This window comes from Anser brachyrhynchus (genome assembly GCF_964034855.1).
Source record: "Anser brachyrhynchus genome assembly, chromosome: Z".
In the NCBI taxonomy this organism is placed as follows: Eukaryota; Metazoa; Chordata; class Aves; order Anseriformes; family Anatidae; genus Anser; species Anser brachyrhynchus.
The window spans coordinates 8,430,814-8,451,629 of record NC_137697.1 but is presented as its reverse complement, the minus strand read 5'-3'; the positions used below and the strand labels follow the sequence as shown (position 1 = coordinate 8,451,629).

The window sequence follows — 20,816 nt, the reverse complement described above, 5'->3', positions numbered from 1 at the left end:
GTTCTCAAAGGTTAGATACCATTTATCTGTTCTCTGTGCAAGATGGAGCAATAATAATAATAACTCTAAAATAGCCAAAACCATCAGTGTCCTGCCCCTTTTTTTTTTTTTTTTTACATATATTTTGTGAAGTTTCTACAGGAGGACAAAAGTAAAAGCAATAAAAGGGAAGAGTGGAACATCACAGCAAAGGCAATGACACGTACACCTCATGGATAATGCCGGCTCTTGGGATACCTGCGAAGCTGTTGAAAGCGATTTTACATGATTTCTGGCACATCATTCTGACCAGTGCTTCCTAGACTTAGGCAGCACAAGTATCTTTCCCAAAATGCATCTTCGCATTTTCTTTCAAACTCCACTTAAGAAATGCATTCTCAGTCTGAGCATATGGACCAGTGTAATTTACCAGTCACCTGCCGGGACGGTGCTAATGCAGGGTGCTGAGCGGACTGATGGGGCTGGGATCCCAGCACTGGGTGAGCAGAGCAGAGCAGGCACCAGCCCTGAGAGCCAGGTGCCTTCTGTGTAGGGGCGCTCAGACCAGAGCACGTTTGCTAGTGCTTCTGCGCAGGACAGGAGGCCGGAGCCAGGAGGTCACGCAGATAAGATCTCAAGACAAGGGAACTAGGCGTTTCTAATGTATCTTCTAGGCACAGGCTTATTTTGAACTTCAGATGCAGAAAACATTAGGCTAAGACCTTTGTAACTCGGCAGCTTCAGGGGAACTGTAGCGAGGAAAAGAGAGCCCAATCCGTGGTGATTATTCGTGGGCAGGCAGACAGGTCCTGCGTCTGGACTCTTGGCTGAGGCTGGTGGTTTATTCCAGTCCCAGCAGCCAGAGGCAGCCCATTTGGCAGGTTTTTCTGGTAACTTTTCCAACAGCCTTTTTTGTCCAGAAGTACCAAGCTGCTGAGGACTGGAGCGGCCCAGTCTTAACCAGGCATTAGCCAGCCTCTGTCTGTGTCCTGTTGGTGACAAGGAGGGGCGGCTCCAGCCCACCCCATTTTCCTCGTGTCTGCGTGCACCCAGCCTTCGCTGCTGCTGCCTCGTCCCCGGGACAGACATGCGCTGCCTGGCTGGGTGCCCCCAGCCTCTGCCAGGAGAGGAGGCTGCAAAAGCGGTTCTCCTCCTTCTCCCAGCACACAGCTGTCCACCCTGGCAGCAGCAACCTTAAGGCAGAAAAACAGGGAGAAAAACACAGAGTCGCTCGCCAGTGTTAAAATTAGCGTGTTGACATGATTGTGGTAACTCCTTGATGCTGTTGTATTAGATCCACAAGTAATTCTGCAGTGCTTTTTCCTTGGGGATCAGCTGCAAATATTTTGTGTTTAGATATCTGAAAAGTTTAAAACGTAATTGGAAATTGATGCAACGGTTATATGCATAGCTAATACAAATATATTTTTAAAACTCTGTTATGAATGGCCTCATTGAGGAGTGAGGATCTTACTGATGAGCTACGTGGAATACTTTCCGGGAATTACAAAAACATTTTCTCATTTTTCTTGGATAGATGCAATACAGTTCTCTGAAAATGTTAAGTAACTGTGGCAGCATCAGCAACCTCTGATTAAGTATCCTTAGGGCAAGAAAGTTTACCCTTTGGATCTAAAGCAGGTGATGGGATATATCTTTTTTATATTTACTGCAAGATCAAAATATGCATGTTTGTCTTTATGGGATACTATTATATTCTAGCTACACATTTTTCTTTTGAAATCAAGCAGTTGTGAATTTTTCTTCAGTAACTTCTGGTTTTAAAACTGTTACTGGAATCTTGTTCTTTAATTTGCAGTAAACTCTCCTAATTCCTGCAAACTCCCTACAGCCTTTTAACTCCAGCAAAAAATAACTCTGTGATAGAAACTCAGTTCTTTTTTCACGGCAGTTGACTCTTTGCTAATTCCATGCTTTGGAGTAGCAAATGTACCTTTAAAAATGTTGCTAGCATGTAGTCTTTGAGCAGAGGGTGGAGAATATGAAGGTGCTTTAATTTTTGAGTTTTTCTTTCATTCAATAGGAATAGAAGTGTCCCATGCCTTTTTTTTTTTTTTTTTTTTTTTAAAGGAGACAGGAAAAAAGCCTATTACATTGAGTAATCATATTTCAATGAAATACTTTTGTTTATGTGTGCCACTCCCCTCTAGTGAATAGAAGTGGAATTACTCCATCTCATGCCGTGGCATGGACCACCAGCTGCAAACAGATTATGGAAATTTTCTTTAACTTTCAGTGACAGAGAATTATCTTTTTTGGTGTTGAACAATATGAGCTTTTTTGTGCTTTCCCTATTAAGGACAAATCAGATCTTCATTGTTAAGCATACCAAGTTTGCTAAATTCAGTCCTTTTTGTGCATATAATGCCCATGTAAGTACAAAATTAACTTCAGTGACAATGACAAAGCTATTAGCTATTACTGCTGTGTCTGTAGATTACTGGGTTTGAATAATAGTGTCTTGCTTTTTGCCCCAGGTTACATACATGCAGCATCTATTTTAACAAAGTTTACTTTTTTCTTAATTGTCAGTATTTGAATATATGTATACACCCACATATATAGTGATTTTTAACTCCCCTGTGTTAATGTTTGCTTTATTAAACCTTTAAGTAACTGATACCAATACTAGGGTGGTTTGGTCACAGATAGGTGTGCAAGCCAAGGTAAAAATAATGATCTATATATTTTCATACAGACATTTTGTTGAACAGGTGTAAAAATAGGGTATGGTATACATTCTGTAACATGTCAGCCAATGTGATCTCAAGTGGAGGATTTCTCTGGCAAAAGGCCAGTCATATAATTCAGTAGTCATGCTAGTCTGTCTTGATTACCCACGGAGAGAAATACATGCATTTAGGGCACCATTCATCTCCTAACATACACAACTAAAGCAGGTCAGATATCTCATGCTTAGAACCAGGTTGTTTCTTCTGACTTCCAATTACAGACATCTCAAACTATAAAGACTTGCGTATGTGGTGGTCTAAAAAAATATTTGCATCTGATTCTTTGCTCTTTAGTTTTTTGGCACAATAAATGGGTGATTAAATGGTGTTAGTGGTGAAAACAATTTCTTTCACTCTGACAACCAAGGTAGTCTGCTAGACTTGCACAGGCTCTGAATGTCTCATTCTTAGTAAAATGAGTAGCCTGAAGAAGTCATGTAAGGAAGATGTAAAAATAGTGAACTCTAAAATCAACACTAAATTTGATGCATGGATTATGAATCAACAAAATCATGCTTTTGAGATACTGGGGGAGAACTTACATAAGAGATGGGAAACCAGTAGTAATAATGGCATATGTAAAATGATTAATAATCTTTCCACTTTACTCAGCACTGGTGAGGTTTTAGTTGCATTTCTTGTGCAGTCTTGGGTGATTCACTTCACATGTGACATTGGAGTAAGTCCAGGGAAGAACAACCAGAATCATATTTAGAACATATGCCTGTAAAGACAGAGTGATAGATTTGTTTAGGAGATAGAAAAAATGAAGCGAGACTTTTAAGTCTTCGAACATCTACAAGTGCTTTGAATAAGGGAATGCATTGTTTCCCAAGTCCACTGGGAACATACTTAAATTGCAGGAAGGGGAGAGGGGTGTCAGACTTGATGTTAGGAAAAAATTTCTGATGACAACTCTGAAATGAATCAGTGTCCTTGTTCAGGGACTGTAACTGAACATTGACTGGAAGATTATGGATTTTCCTTTGTGAGAAGTGTTCGGGAACATATTAGACCTTAGACAAGCCCTTGTCAGGAATGACACAGGTATAGCTGATGTGTCTGAGAAACAGGATGTCTGTCCTGAGGACCATCTCCATTCTTTGATTTCAAAATAGATACTGTGATATCATAAGAAATAAAGTTGAGGGAAGAATTTGGAAGAGAGAAATGATGTTGGCTAAGAGAACAAGAGACTCAGCACAACCAGGATCCTGTACAGTAGCAAGTGAATGTATAAAGGACAGGGGTAAAAACTGTCAGGCTCTTTGGACACAGTTGCAGCATTACAGTAATGGTAGCAATGGTCCAAATTTACATCCATCAAAAGTAAATGCAGTATTATTTCTGATTTCTTAGGGGCATAAGCACGAACACCATACAGAACATGAGGGGAAGAAAATGTGATTTCCAAATTTACTGCTTAATGGAGTCTAAAAACCAAACAGTTATTACTATTATGTTGTCCCCTAAAACATTTCTGTTATCTTGATGGAAATCCACTGCAAGTTTGAAGTTTGCTTAGACTACAGAATCAGACATGTTGTTTGTAAAGGCTAAAGGAACTTCTTTTTTCTTTTTAGCTAAAAGAAGTGTAAAAAAAAACCAAGACCAGACTGTGTGGACTCTAGTTATGCAAAACTTGCACTGGGATTTGTGGACTAGCATTTTATTTACGGACTGTGTTGTGCATCACTGCAAAATTTTGATTTCTTCATTTGTAACAAGGAGATAAAGTCTTGCTTGTTACTGCATAGCACTTTGAGAACTACAGTTTAGAAGTGCTATTATGGAATTGTTATTAAAAGTAATCTCTTTCCTTTTCAGAGAGATCAGTGCTTGCCCATCCAACGTTTGTGTTTGAAAGGAAGGACCGTCCTTTGAAGGTAAAATCTTATACTTTTGTTTTGCCCAGTCGATCAAAAATAATGAGAAATGAGGATTCTATAAACAATGATCCTTACAGTAATAAAAGTTTTAGCCCAGATTAAGACTTGTAATAATTGGGATCAAAATAGAACAAGGAAAAGTGGAAAGTAAAAACAAGACTGCTTTTAATACATATATGTTGGATTGATATACCTTGTGTCCTGCTCTAGAAAATGGCTGTTCTATTCTCCTTGACCTTTCCACACTTATATTTTTTTCCAGCGGCCTGCAGAGGAACCAGTTTGCAAAGCTGAAAATGGTAATAACCACCTCACTGAAACAGTATAATAATACCCTGAGTTATTTATAGGATCTGACTGTTGCCTGTGAAAATAGTGTTTGGATCCTTATTTTGTATGAGCCAGGACAAATTTCCTGTTAGTAGACTAAGACTACATATGTTGGTAGAGCCACCTACTATGTCCTAATGTAAATTCCCCTGTCTTATTTCAAGAATTCTTGGCTTCTTACCTCCCACATTTACCAAAAAGCCAAACTCCAGAAGCCCTGAGAAGGAGCCAAGTATATTCATCAGCTGTATTTGCTCTTATTTGCCCTTTCCTATTTGTTTTGGGCACAGCATAATGTTATTTCTCATACTTAAAATCCTCTGAGCCTATGGGCTGTGATCTCATTCTAAGTGCTTGATTTTAGGTCCCCTGAACTTACTAGAAAGAAAGAAGATTTGCTAGGGCTTTCTGCCAGGTGTTGACTGAGATTCTAAGACCTTCTTTTGCTTTTAGGTACTGCCTTAAGGCTGTTCTTGTAAGTCATTCCTAGAATTTATTGTGTTCAGGTTTTAATTCCATATCATAACATTGTGCTGAAATCACCTGCCAATGTGTACTCGCAGAACATTATATTTAACTTTCTCTAGATTTCATCTGTTGTTCCAGAAAACGTGCAAGATCATCGTCCTTTACTTTTCAGCAGTCTAACTCACCATCTAATACAGGTATGCCCTTTAGATCCCGTCATGTTTTAATTACCATAGTTCCGTATTCTTATCTGGTAAAGAAGAGAAGGTGTTTTCCTATCTAATAAATGTTTCTGCTTTGTAGAAATGAAGACTTAAACATTGATATAAACTTGGATGGTAATTTCCAGTAAAGAGGTCTTAAAGTAAAAATAAATTATTTTTCCATATTTACATAATATTGTATAAAATATTGAAAAATGTGTAGATTTCATACAGTTTCTTTGAATTGCTGACACAGTCAGTGGAGGAGGAGGGCTGGAAAGGAATGAGATATCTTGGTTTGTGGAAGAGATCAATGTTCCTTGGGCAATCCCTGAAAATGTAAAGCAGTTTTATGAAGGGACCCTCTTTCTATCCAGCTGACAGATGACCTCAAAGTCCCTTTAAGGACTGTGTATTGCTTCCATGATATTCCAGGGAAATGCACACAAGTCACTGAAGGCTACTATGCAGTAGGACTAATGTATTTTTTACTGTATTTATGTAGCATAGGGACTGGGAAGTTTCCCCAGAATTTAGGCATTAATTGTGTAAATTATATTTATATTTATATTTTTCATTTTTAATATTTATTTTAATTTTTGCTTTTATTTTTATTTAGTTCTGTGACACACCTAAACATAGCTAAAAGGATTTAAGATAATCTCTGTTTACCCAGGGTTTACCCTGAAAATTACATCAAAATAAAGTACAAAAAATCATAGACATGGTAGAAATTTTAGAGTATGCCTACATCAAAAAATAAATCAGGGTACAAGAGCAAGTATGAGTGTTAGTTCTCTTGACTGTTTACACTATTAACCAGTAGCTTACTCCATGGTTCTGTTTTGAACCTCTCTAACAAGACAGAGCCAGTGTAGAATGACTGTAAGCAGTGTGCCTGAACCAGGCTATGCCACTTGGCCTCAGAGACCTCTCTGATTCAGCAGCATAGACATAATCTAGTGGTCTACTTCAGAAAGCTGGTAGATAGCAGACAGTAATTTGTTCTGCTGCCAGTTAAGACATGACATGAAATTAGCTAACCTTAAAATTAATCTCTTTCTGCTCCAAACAAAAAGGGTGATTTCAGTTTCTTATCTTTTCAGATACAAAACTTGCTCAGAAAAGAGGGAGATCATCTTCCTTTACCATCCTTCCTACCTTCCCTCCCTCCCAGCCAGGTAATTAAAAAACAAGAAGAAAAACACAAAACCAACCAAACAAAAAACAAAAACATTTGTGTAGAAAAGCAGATAGTAGTTAAAATAAAGAGATGTACAGAACTGCTTTTTTTTCTGTAGGACAGATCTGGACAGGATTGGGCTGGGCTGGTACTGGAGAGGAGAAAGGAATATTTTAGGAGGATCGGCAGCACAATGTTATTTGAATTTGTTTTTAGGGAATCATGCACTCCTGGGGATGAATCTTTAAATAAGTTTCAAATAGGCATTTTACTGCATGAGGTACAAATAGTAATTGAAAAAAAAACAGAATGGAGTTAAAGTAATTACACGAATTAGTTTGCTTGCAATTTTTTAGTAGTTGTTCCTATAGGAGTGTCATTTTTATCCCAGGAACCTGTCTTCCATCTCCCCAGTGACCAGTGAGCATTCTCCCACTTACTATGAATGGGGAAGTCAGAGTGGTCTGAAATCCTGGTCTGTGTCTCTTGTCAAGATCAGGTCCTTGACAGACTTTGACATAACGGATTTCTAAAGAATCTTATGGGGCTTTGTTACAGCAACAAATGACATTCTTCCTGCAATGAAAAAGCAGTGATCATGTGTAGTGTATCAGTTGTGTATAATTTTATAGAACATGGTATTTGCTTGCTATTACTTGCATGTTTCTGGCTGGCATGTTGTATCTGTAAAAACAGTGAAAGTATCAGAAGTGCAATGCCATCATTGCAGTAATTTATGAAAGCCTTTTGACTAGAACAGGGCAGGGTACATCAATTTATTTCCATATTCTTAGGTCTCATTTACTCATTTTAAAAAAGCATGAGATGGGACCAGGTTGTATTGCTATTTCAATGGCTTTTGCAAACCAGCAGCAAAAGTGCATGATTCCCTGGTTTTCAAAGCTGAAGAAAGATTTTATGAGATTAAAGCACCTGTTGATATCCAAAAGTCTTGCATCTCTGAATAGCCAGAAAACCCATGGTACTTAAGACCCATCGTACTTAAGGTTAAGATATTGCTTGGATAATACCAAACGGAGTGGGGGGAGGAGGGGGGGGGAAGGAGGGCACTTACAAAATCTTTAATTAATAATTTAAAGTTTATCATTACTTGTTGATTAAGTTTAAATTCCATGTTCTTTAGTAAAGAACAACATATTCATGACCTCAGCTCTCCTTCGAAGAAACACTGACATCAAAACTATGAAAGAAGGTAATTGCCATTGCGTTATTTATTCACTATAGCTCCACAAAGACATTCTTAACGGATACAGGAGAGATAAAAAGACATAAAAAGAGATAAAAATGACAGAGTAATATGCCAAGTGTCTTTGTGAGGTTCATCAGTTATTTTTTTGACAGTGTAAATATCTTGTGAGCTCTGGTCTGAGCCTCTGCTCTGACTACTTAATTCCTGAGTGGAATGAGTATGGCCTTGCATAGTGAAATCCCACATTTCTAATATATGACTGAATAAGGATAAAACTCTACTGTTTCAGAAAGTAATGAAGAGCCCCCTTGGCATCTGCAGGTGCAGGATTAAATCTGAAATACAGGAATACATGTCTAACACAAAGCAGTACTGACTGGTTTGAACCTAAATATAAATAGGTTTGTATTTATATTTAGGTCCAAATATATATTTAGGTTCTAAATATAAATATATATTTTATTAAAATATATATATGTTTATATTATATAATGCATCACCCTGTTATCCTGATAGGTTGGTGTCACTGCAGAGCTGTGTGTGTTTTAGAGCTTTTTTTTTTTTTTTAGAATATATACCACGGAAACAATAACAATAAATGTTATTTAAGTAGGCTTTGAAGTTTTCAGTTAAAGAGGCAAGACACATTGGTATGAATTAGATGTGGAGAAAAAGTCTCTGTTTAAATATTTTGTCTTTGTATTTTGCAAGGATCCTTGTCACAAAGTCAATTGCGGAATGTTATTAGACCTGCCATTTTACAACCCCCACAAGCCCTGACCTGTCCTGAAAATCCTGTAGTATCTCTAATGACTAAGCAAGAAGCACATATTCAGGTAAAAGGAAGAGTAATTTTACTGACTAATATATGTTTGGAGCTCAATCAAATTAAAGAACAAAAAACAAATGAAAAATCAGTGCTGTTTTAAAGTGGTTAATTATTCCACTGCATGATTTTCAAGGAATTTCCTGTATCAGTTTGAGTGGAATCGATGGATCACTGATTACAGTGGGAACTGTTAAACTAGTGCTAACCTTGTTTAGAAAAACATGTCTTCTTTGCAGTCTGTCTCAATTTTCAGATACCAGAGTTCTGTGGGTGAATCAAGTTTGGGGATCTTCTATATTTTGTTTATTTAGAAAGTTACATTCTGGTGTATTGATTAAGGGCACTGGCTTAATACGTAGTAGGAGGAAGATTTGCTAACTACCACATATATAAACCTCAGTGACTCTGGATTTCTAGCAGACCTGTTTATAGCAGAAAGTAAACTTGGACTGATTAATTCATCTGGTTCTATTATTCCTAGTTACCTGAAGACAGCTCTTATTCCTTAGCTGAGAATTCAGTAAGTTCCAAAACAGCAGCAAGGTCATCTATTACCATGAATCCTTCTAGCTCTAAAGCAACACAGTAAGTTTTATTATTATATTTTTACACCATTTTGTCACTTGGCCTATGGCCTGCCCTTTTGTCTTACATGTCTAACATGGTACTAAGCCTATCTACATCCACACAGTGCTCACTGGTATTTGTGTGTGGTGCCAAGATTTGTGGGTGCTGACATGAGTTCTGTACGCCATAAGGAATGGACTCCTGCCAGGAAACAGTTCATTTCTCGTTAGCAACTCCCAAGCCAGAAACGATTTTGGTTTGCCATTTCATGCAGCTTTGTCAATTCAAAATATGTCTTGGTTTTGAATGTTTACAGTCACGTTTTCTCTTCGGAGAACTCTATTCTGATTGCATAGCTGCCCATTTCATAAGCAGATGGAGAGAAAATCAGTAATTACCAACATATGTAAGCATATTGGACACAGAAGGCATGAAGAAAACCATGCAGGACTGCTTTGGAAGACATGGTGAATGCTGCAGCTGATGTGCTACTTCCATGTACATACCAGAATTTCTGGCATGAACATCTAGCTGCAATGACTGTAATAGGGTGGCATCTTCGTGCACAGGTTGTCCAGGATGGACTTTTGAACTTCTGAATGAGAAAGCTAATTTCTTTGGACTGGGACACTTCCTCTCAACACTGCCTCTGTATATAACTGAAAGAACTCATACTAATGCAAAAGAGGGCACTTGAGAGCTCACCTCTCTCTGGAGAATGGCTCATGAGAATGCTATAGGTCTGTCAGCTAACCAGTTTAGTGCAGACAGGTTATCCCATGAGTATTAATACTGCTTCCTGATGGTTGATGGGAGTTTTTTACCTGGAAATTGTGAGCATCTGGAGTATACCTTAAGATACTGATTAAAGAACAGTACTTCAAAATTGCTAGGAATATATATACAACCAATATATCTGTGATGTTGTATCCTTTCCCACTCCCACCAAATAAGAGCGGAGAACATGTTAACTGCAAAGGAATCTGTTCAAGTCTTCTTTAGAGCCTGATGGACCACAGGTAAAGAGTCCACAAATTTGGGATGCAGAGTGCCAGGCTTCTGAAGAGATGAGGAGTTTTATATGAACAAGCAACTTAGATTATTAATCTTTATCAACAAGAAGAGCATTGTTAGAGGGCTCAGTTGTTGTTTTTGGAAGAGCCAGCCTGCCCTTTTCTATCACAATTAACGTTGTGATGATATCCTGTGAGGACATGTTGTGTTTTTAGCAGATTCAGAATGATGGTAATGCACATATTAGAGAAGCTGAAGGAAGATGCTCCTGCCTTAAAATCAGTTGATTTTAAGCCAAAATTTAAACCAATATTCCAAGTCCATTTACCTTCTGTCACTTGTACAACATCTAGGAACAGATAGTTGAGTGGCTTTGTTTTCTGAAGTAGTTGAATAAAGAAATGCCATGCAATGTTTCAGTACTGACAAGCTACAGGACTTAAAAGTTCTTATAGTATTTCGTTTCCTTTTCTTTTTTAAAGAGGGATTACTAGTCTCTTTGTATTCTGTGCCTGATTAATGTTGTGTATCAGGATTGTATTAAATGTTGACTTAATTGCCAAGCTGAATACTAATTTAAATATGACCAGGTGCTTTCTGTTCTTCCAAGTTTATAGGAGAGGGCTAGTGCCATTCTTCTGATGTGCATAAAGTGTCCATTGCTCAAAAACATGTCATAAAAATCTTTTTGGAGTAGCTGTTTTCTCATAGGTAACTTGACAAGTATTCAAACAAGTATTAAACTCCATATACATGCTAAAAACTAGCAACCATTGCAGCCAGGCCTGCTGATCACTAAGAAGAAAAAAAAAAAAAGTAAGTTTTGTTGTTAATTATCAATCAAGGTGAAACAACTGACATTTGTGTACCAAAAAAAAAAAAGCATTGTGGGGAGACTCAATAGCATAGATTCCTGCTGCGTGCAAATGTCCCTTTCTTTCCCTCATCTTCCTCCTGTTCTTCTCTATGTGATACAGTTCTGCAGAGAGATGAATGAAAATAATTTGTTAGTCCTCTGCGGTTGCTGCAGCTGTTGATATCACAGGAAACCACCAACAGTTCCATTTCCTGAACTGACTGTAGCTTACAGCAGTAAACTAAAGAGGAGAAATTTACTGAGTTTCTTGAGTTTGATTAAGCAAATAATTAATAAAATTGAAATCATTAAAATATTATTAATAATAATAACAATTAAAAATAAAACAAAATTATTAACATTTTAAAGAAAACATCATAGAGTCATAGAATCATAGAATATCCTGAATTGGAAGGGACCCATAAGGATCATCTAGTCCAACTCCTGGCACCGCACAGGTCTGCCCAAAGTTTAGACCATGTGACTAAGTGCACAGTCCAAATGCTTCTTAAATTCAGACAGGCTTGGTGCAGTGACTGCGTCCCTGGGGAGCCTGTTCCAGTGTGCAACCACCCTCTCGGTGAAGAACCTCTTCCTGATGTCCAGCCTAAACTTCACCTGCCTCAGTTTAACACCATTCCCACGGGTCCTGTCGCTGGTGTTTACAGAGAATAGGTCAGCTGCCTCTCCACTCCCCTTCGTGAGGAAGCTGTAGACCGCGATGAGGTCCCCCCTCAGCCTCCTCTTCTCCAGGCTGAACAGGCCCAGTGCCCTCAGCTGCTCCTCATACATCTTCCCCTCTAGGCCCTTCACCATCTTTGTCACCCTCCTCTGGACACTAAAAAAAAAACCATTTTTTTCTAAGTGACAGAAATACAATGCTGGGAAAATGCAGACTTCTGAACCTGTATTCATCTTTGCACAATGATTTGCCTGAAAACCTTGCAGTGCGTCAGAGCCAGCACTAGAACTGGCAGCTACTCAGAACCCTCTGGACGCTCTGAGAAGGAGCAGCTGAGTACCTGGATCTACTCCCTCTCCATAGTATCTTTCCAGTGTCCTATAGACATTGCTCCTTCTCTGATTCTTCCTTGTTAGTGGTAGTTTCCCGAATTCAGTGCTTCTGATTTGCATCTCCATGGCAATGTCATCCTAGCACATTTTGTTCTCACCCTGCAGCAACATAAGGGTATTGAGGTTTTAGTGAGACTCTCAGGCTGGCAGTTACAATTTAATTGTCTGCAAAAAGAAAGATCCTGACAGATTGCTTTTTTTCTTAAATTTCTCAAAATAATCAAAATCTATTTCCCACATTATTTGTTTGAGACAAGGTTCTAGTTTTTGATTTTTAGCTCTTCTAGAATGCTATCCTTACTCTTTTACTAGTAGAGTAGCCTGGATGTAGCAGATGAAATCTCAGAATGGAAATTGATTACAATTCAGTGAATTTTAATGGAAAATTGTTTTTACTAAACGATAAGAGAGTAATTAGTTTCAACACACTTTAGATTCCCCGTTCATGGCATAAAATCTGTATGGAAGACTTCAAGGCTGAAAAGAGACTGATTTTCTACTTTTTATATTTTATTTCGTCTTTGTGTTAGAAACACATTGAATATGGATGAGGAATAGTTAAGGAGTATTATTTCTGTGAGTGTAAGGTACTGAATTAACTGTTAACTACTGAATTCCTTCATACTACATGAAGAGATTTCAAGCACATTGTCACTGTGAACACAAAGACTTAGTTGTAGACACATGTCATCAAAGTTGTAGAAGCAAACCGAGCTTATTAACAGGAATATCCTCTGCATGACGTAAGTGCCACTAAGCCCTCCCAAGGATAAGTGCTCTAGAAGAGCCTTGATAAGTGGTGCTGAGGTATGCACTTTGTGTCAGAGCATCAGATTGTCTTCCTGCCAAATCTTCCTTCTGAAACAGAAAGAGACAAGAATGGTTTTGACTTTGACAGCAAGAGATACAGTGATTAAGTTCTACAGAAAACATGAATAACCTGTAGGCCTTTTGTCAAAAAATGCCAGCAGGAACAATTTCCAAACAAAGAAGTTTATAAGGACTTTTTTAGTGAATTTTATAAAAAAGAATGTTGTTAATTTAAAGTGGCAATCTAGTTAGCAGTAATCACAATTAATAGTCACAACTCAATTTATACTGGAATATTCGTGACTGCGATCCACAAGTTTTTTACAAGTTGTGACTGTATCACTATTGTAAAAAGCATTCTCTTAAAGCCTCCTGAGAAGCAAGAAGCTAACTGAGAGCAGTGAAGCTCAGGGAGGCAATTCAATAAAAATACTTAATGTTTTTTACCTGGAAAACCTAAGACGCTAAGAAGGGAAAAGGGAAAAGAAGAAGTGTTGTTTTAGTGTAGCTTCTGCCAAAACTAGTCACAATCAAGAAACTCCAGATCCTAGTTGTAAAGTAATTTATCTACACTGGGAAATTTTCTCTCAAATCTGTATCCCCCCAAACTGTTATTTAGTCAGTGTCACAGGACTGTAAATACCTACTTTTCTTCACTTCTCATCTTAAATATATCTGGAGAATAGGTCACTGAAAAATGTAAAGATCTTCCTTTCCTGTTTTAGTTACAACTCATCATAAGCCATGTGCTATCATATGATACCATCTCATGAACTGACAATGTGCACTTGCAGCCCAGAAAGCCAACCATATCGTGGGATGCATCAAAAGAAGCACGGCCAGTAGGTGGACAGAGGTGATTCTCCCCCTCTGCTCTGCCCTTGTGAGGCCCCTCCGGGAGTCCTGTACCCAGCTCTGGGGCTGCAAGCACAAGAAAGACATAGACCTGTTAGAAGGAGTCCAGAGGAGGGCCTCAAGGAAGATCAGAGGGCTGGAGTACCTCTGTTATGAAGACAAGCTGAGTGAGTTGGGGTTGTTCAGCCTGGAGAAGAGAAGGCTCCAGACTTTCAGTACTTAAAGGTGGCTGACAGGAAAGACAAGGAGAGACTTCTTAACTGGGTGTGTAATGGTAGGACAAGGAGTAATGGTTTTAAAGTAAAAGAGTGTAGATTTAGATTAGATATCAGAAACAAATTCTGTACCATGAGTGTGGTGAGGCCCTGGCACAGGCTGCCCAGAGAAGCTGTGGCTGCCCCATCCCTGGCAGTGCTCAAGGCCAGGCTGGATGGGGCTTTGGGCAGCCTGGGCTGGTGGGAGGTGTCCCTGCCCATGGCAGGGAGGTTGGCTTTGGATGATCTTTAAAGGTCCCTTCCAACCCAAGTCATTCTTTGATTCCACAATTCTTTGATTCTATGATACTATAGTTCTCTGATGCTATGATACCTTTACATATTTTTGCAGTATTTATGTGAATTAAAAGTGTGTGCATTAGAATGCACTGTCTTTCTGCCTTTCCAGGTTCTTAGGTGGATGACCAAGGAGGGCCTGTGAGGCCCTGGGAAATAGGTTATTCTGTACGGCACCAGAGCTGCATCAACATGGAGGGATAGTTGTTTATCAGTGGTACATTTTCATGGAACAAAAAACAGGGAAACAAATATAACTCATTAAAGCTTCTGGAGTAAGAAGTTTTAGAGTAGAACACTTCCCAGAGGAGGAGGAGGGGGCATGTTCTTTTGGGAGTAAGAAGTTTTAGAGTAGAACACTTCCCAGAGGAGGAGGAGGGGGCATGTTCTTTTGCTTGTTGTCCTTTGCTGTCAAGGAACGTCCTTGGTAATCTTCATGAAATGCAGTGTAATCTTATATGTTCCTTTTCTCAAAAGTTATGTAGAGAACAGTTTCAGATTCTCTTTAAGATTATGTCTATCTGATTGCTTAAGAGGTAGATTCTCTTTAAGATTATGTCTATCTGATTGCTTAAGAGGTCCTTTTTTTGTTTGCCTTTAATAATGTAAGGTGTGGCAAAGTAAATTCATGAATATATTTATATTCTTTACTTAGTTCTATGTTTATATTCTTTACTTAGTTCTATATTTATATTTGTAAAAAAAATTATATTATTTAAATAGTTCTAAATCACAGCCTCATTTTGTTCCCACAGAACAGAAAACAGAAGTGTATTATGCAACAGCAATTCTAGTTTTGTGTTTGGAGAAAACATGGATGAGAGAGTTTTGGTAAGATGTGTAAATGCTTGCAGGCTTTTTATCAAGATTAAGTACATACTTAGGAGTATATATTTTTTCAGAGATTAATTCTTTTTTAGCTCCTCCTTTTTAAGATGTGAGTAAATAGATTCTAATGGCTGTTGAAGAGATAATATTTATTTTCTGCAGGAGAGGTAGGCATCCCTATTTTGCCATCCTAAATAACTACCGTAACTATAAACCCATACCAGTATGCATTTCCTTTCTTTTGCTCATTTTTTGACCTGTACGAGGTTTGTTTAAATATTCTACATAAAGCAGAATAGCCACAGTAGGAGAGGAAAGAATGGGTTCCCTGCCATTCAAACATTTTTGATCATAGTTGTTAAGAGATAGGAGAAATTAGTATGAATTCTGTTGGGCAGAGAGGAAAATTGAAAACACATCCTAGATACTGTCCATGTTGAGATACATTGTGCAGCTGTGAGGCAGCTTAATGGATCAAGGCCTGAAGAAAACTTAGGACAGCAAGGTGGTTCCTAAGCTGAATACTGTACCACTTAAAGTGGTATTGAAATTCAGTTTCTATTAGAAGTACAGTGAAAACAATTTGCGTATCTGTCAGTGAAAAAGCTTGGAAACTGTAGGGCTGGGCTACAGCTTGTGACAAGGATATAGGTATAGCATGGGAATTGAGCTACAGTTATTGTCAGGAGCACTTTCTTAGACTTAGGAAACATTATCTGCAAAATTGAAGGATGGAAATTTTTAATTCCTCTGAGTTTAAGTTTGTGGTGACTGGGAGTTTTAAGCTATTCTGGGGTTTAAATGCTTAAACTGGAAATTAGCTGTTACTTTAAAATCTAAATCCTTCAGTAGATTTAAAGCTTAGTCCAGGGTCCTTACAAAGAAGCCATTCTTCTTGGGAGGATTATGTATTGATTTTATGACAATAAAATAACATATTACCACAGACTGAAGTTGCATCATCTGTGTTGGTGTTTGTTCTTAATATATTACAATTCTTAATCATCTCCCTAGTGTGCATTCAAAGATTCAGTGGTCTGTTTGATAACAAGTAGCATAGCCCTTTCATTTAAATAGGAATTCTTACTTCCCCTGTTTTTGTTTTTGTTTTTTTTTAGAGTCCTGAAAAGCATCCCAAGCCATGTAAGGAAGCTGATTCATGTAAAGGAGAAACAACATCCCTATACATAGAATCTTTCCATGTTAGTCCACAAACAAGTAAGCATACTCAACAAACAAGTACAGTTAACTTTTGTATTTTATGTTTGGGGGTGTCTTAGAGGATGTCAGATGAATGGTGCTCAGCAATTTTCATCTATTACCAAGGTATCCAGTCACTAGTACACTATTGCAGTATGTGTAGTCTGTGCTTAGAAAGCAGCTGCAGTTTGGTTTATGATACTTAAACTGGACTAACTTAAAAATGAATAATCTAAGTTACTCATGAAAGGGTAGAGTTTTCCAGAAATGTTTGCTATTTGAAAAAGTGCAGTGAAATTAGTGAATATCTTTCAGACTGCATTTTTGAACTACAATTTCAAACTATCTGCAGTAAAATGTAAATATAAAATACTTCTCTCATGTAAAATACTTTTGATTATTTATACCCTAATAGTAGGACTAAAAATTCTATGCAGACAGACTTCAGGGATTGTTCGTGATTCTGATGGGCAGCTTTTCTGCTAGGCAAGCCATGTAAACCTTGGCTGTTTGAGGGAATTCCAAATAGGTCCCCATCTTCATCTCTGTCCTGAAATTTTACACCTCTCTATGGTAATGGATGTATTGGATCATCTTGTTTTGTAGAAGTGTTCTTCAAAGGCAAAAAAAAAAAAAAAAAAAAGGCCATGGGGCCATGGAAGACAGATTATGCAAACACTCATTTTTTGTAGCATATGTTCTTTTCAAATCTTGTCCTTTCATGTTCCTGTCAAATATTCATTGTATATGTATTACTATTCTGAATATTGGGACATATGCCTTTCATTATTTATTAATCTGCACAGCAGTATGACAAACCAGTTTAATCTGGAAAATCAACTTCTAATAGTTTAGGGTTTGTTCCTGCAACTTGTCCCTTGGGCCTCTCCCCTGCAGAGAGCCCTATTCAATTAAAAATAAGCCTAACTAGATGTGAAATTTTGTTGTATTCCAGCCTTTTTCTCTTCTATTTGCTGCTTTGGCCAAAGCTTATTAATAACATTGAATGATAACAAACACAAGGAATACGGAAGTCACAGACCATTATATGTGCTATAAATATTCCTTCTACAGAAAGGATTTCCTTTTTTTTTTTTTTCTTCCTACAGAAACAACTTTGTTAAGGAATGCAACACTAATTGAATCAACATCTGCTTATATTTCCAAGCCAGTGGAGAAAGTTCTATTAGATAAAGTTGAAGTTATAACAGGAGAAGAAGCAGAATACAATGTATTACAGGTGTGTATTTCATAAAGTCCTGGTGGTGAGCAGTTTTGTTGTTGAAAAGAACATCTAGATCTATTACAGATTGCAGCAATCACAACATCAGTTTATATTTTAAATTTTCTTTATTTTTAAAGATATATCTCTGCTAATTTATTTTTCCACAGGCTGAAAATTTTCATATTATATCTGTTCATTCTGTAGTCCCTTTCAGTAAGTGATGGTTTCAAAACTTCATTCTACAGTTGTATGTTACAAGCATCTTCACAGTATGCCAGCACTAATTGAAACATCAAAATTGAAAGTAAATGAAGATTTTTTTTATGATAAAACTTAAAAAAAATGTTATCAAAGTAATTAGTTTTATAATTCATCTAAAATACCAATTATCTTTCTCGCCTAGCAGGATACATTTTGCTATTCTCCATCTTTAAACTGATATTTTCTCAGACAATAACAAAGATGTATAGGGTTTAAAAAATCTTAAAATTGAGAATTCCATAGTTTTAGCATTGATGAAATCTGTCAGAACATGGAAGCCTTACTCTTTGTGGGGTAGTACTCTCTTAGTAGTACTGGTATCCGTGTATACTGGGCTACATAATGTTTTTAATGAGAGAGGTAATAGGTTAGAACAGTTGCAACAAATTCAGCTGTTAGTGGATATCACAGCTGAAGAGTTAATGAAGATGAAATATTGAAAAAGTGAACTGACATTCACGCTGAATGTTTTCAAATACTAACATGAAGTTTAGCACATGTCAGGGACTCATTTCATTTTAAGTAATAATGTTGATGTATCTATAAAACTGTCCTGTATACAGGCATACTAATGTATTTAAAGCTGTACTGGAATGTTTAAAAACATAAAGTTCTAGAACCAGTAGAGTTAACATTGGCTGGCAATTTCCATCATTTATTTCTCTTCCAGATTAACTGCAAGCTCTTCGTATTTAATAAGCTTTCTTTAACCTGGATTGAAAGAGGCAGAGGATCTCTCAGGCTTAATGACACTTCTAGCAATAAATGTGGAATGTTGCAATCAAGGCTAAGTAAGAATTAAATAACAAAGTAATACATGCATAAAACACTAAATAACTTACACTATTGCTGCCCAGAATCAATTTATCTCAGGACATTTAAAACTCAGTAGCTAGTTTTATTTAAGTCAACTTGCTGAGAGTCTTCTTATCACTAAAGACTGAGACATTGCCTTGCCTGGGCATTTTCACTCAGCTTTTGCAGTCAGGCATATTACTGTTGTTAGGTTCTGTGTGTTTCTACTGCAGTGTATCTTTAGCTCAGTCACCAGTCTGACAGTTTGCTCTTTGTTGATTCTTCTTTTCCAGGAACACTGTTTCAAGTCACTTCTGGAATGTTGTTTTTACTGTGCTGTCATTTTTGTATTTCATTGCACAGTTTCAGCAGATTATTTGCTCTGCATTCCAAATGTATTAAAGAAACTAAAATATTTTGGTATTTAAAAATATTTTAAAAATAATATCTAACAACATCAGGTTTTAGACCAAATTAAAGGAGTAATTCATGAAAATATTAGTTGTATAGAAGTGCTGGAAAAAACTGCTGCAATAAAAAGGAAGATAATTCCAATTACTTACATAAATCTTCTTATTTTAGTTATGCGAAATCAAGGCAGCTTGAAACTGATTCTCAACACCAGACTCTGGGATCAAATGGTAATAAAAAGAGCAAACAGAAAAAGTGTGTGCTTCACTGCAACAGACCAAGAGGACCACTCTGTTCAAGTATTTCTAATTCAGGTAATCAAAAGATAAAAACCCACCCAAATTCTCATGTCATCTAGGATTCTGAAGATTTGCTGAGGCTTTGGTTTTAGCAAGTAGTATTTTATACTCTGTCAGACTGTGCTTAACTTAGCTTTTGCATAGCTTTTATTACGATACGAGTTAGCACTGCTATCTGTTGGTACTTCAGAAAAGGGTGTGAAGATGTTATTATTGCCTTAGAACAGCCATTTCCAAACTCTGGTACACATACCACTGATGGAATCAATATTATTCCACAGTGGTATGCAACACTTCCTGTTTTTTACAGAAACGTTCGTCAGTCACTTAGGTACAAGGCTGCAGCTTTCTGATGTGGTTCTAGACACAGTGCTTGCAACTCTTCTTATGCTTGACCAACCCGATAAGCTTCTATAATGAAATGAGCAGCCTGATGGATGAGGGGAGAGCAGTGGGTGTTGTCTTCCTGGACTTCCGTATGACCTTTGATTCTATCCTCGATAAGAAACTCAGAGAAGCTGTTGATGTATGGGCTGGAGGAGCAGACAGTGAGGTGGGTCAAAAACTGGCTGAACAGCCAGACCCAGAGAGTAGTAGTCAGTGTCGCAAAGTCTAGTTGGAGTCCAATAATGACTGGAGTACCTCAGGGATCAATACTGTGTCCAGCCTTGTTTAACATCTTTGTTAATGATCTGGATGATGCAGTAGAATGCACCCACAGTAAACACACAAAATGGGGGGGGGGGGGGGGGGGGGGGGGCTTACTCACCAGAGGACCACACAGCCACGCAGAGGGACCTCAAAAGGCTGGAGAGGTGGGCTGACACCTGGCTCATGGAGTCCAACAAGGAGAACAAAAGAGCCCTGCACCTGGGGAGGAACAACCCGAGGTACCAGTATGTGCTGACAGCTACCCGGCTGGAAAGCATCTCTGCAGAAGGGGATCTAGGAGTCCTGGTGGACACCAAGTTGAACATGAGTCAGCAACATGCCCTTGCTGCTAAGAAGGTTCATTATATTCTTGGCTGCATTAGACCAAGTATCTCCAGCAGGTCAAGAGAGGTGATCCTTCCCCTCTGCTCAGCACTGGTGAGGCCACATCTTGGTGTACTGTGTCCACTTATGGGCCCCCTGGTACAAGAGAGACATGGACATATTAGGAAGAGTCCGATGGAGGACCACCAGGATGATCAAGGAACTGGAGCACCTCTCCTGTGAGGAAAGGC

At 38.0% G+C, this 20,816-nt stretch overlaps 1 protein-coding gene across 3 annotated transcripts in view; it reads left to right on the top strand.

The window, feature by feature from the left end:
- RANBP3L (RAN binding protein 3 like) overlaps positions 1-20,816 on the top strand; it is a 39,780-nt gene that overhangs the window by 5,959 nt on the left and 13,005 nt on the right. For all 3 annotated transcript variants that reach the window (XM_080574261.1, XM_080574262.1, XM_080574263.1), the window contains exons 2-13: positions 4,560-4,618; positions 4,884-4,920; positions 5,539-5,616; positions 6,729-6,803; positions 7,950-8,018; positions 8,727-8,851; positions 9,326-9,429; positions 15,327-15,402; positions 16,518-16,617; positions 17,709-17,839; positions 18,756-18,876; positions 19,463-19,605. In XM_080574261.1, the coding sequence (XP_080430387.1) occupies positions 4,560-4,618; positions 4,884-4,920; positions 5,539-5,616; positions 6,729-6,803; positions 7,950-8,018; positions 8,727-8,851; positions 9,326-9,429; positions 15,327-15,402; positions 16,518-16,617; positions 17,709-17,839; positions 18,756-18,876; positions 19,463-19,605 (1,118 nt within the window). The remainder of the gene's footprint in view (positions 1-4,559; positions 4,619-4,883; positions 4,921-5,538; positions 5,617-6,728; positions 6,804-7,949; positions 8,019-8,726; positions 8,852-9,325; positions 9,430-15,326; positions 15,403-16,517; positions 16,618-17,708; positions 17,840-18,755; positions 18,877-19,462; positions 19,606-20,816) is intronic.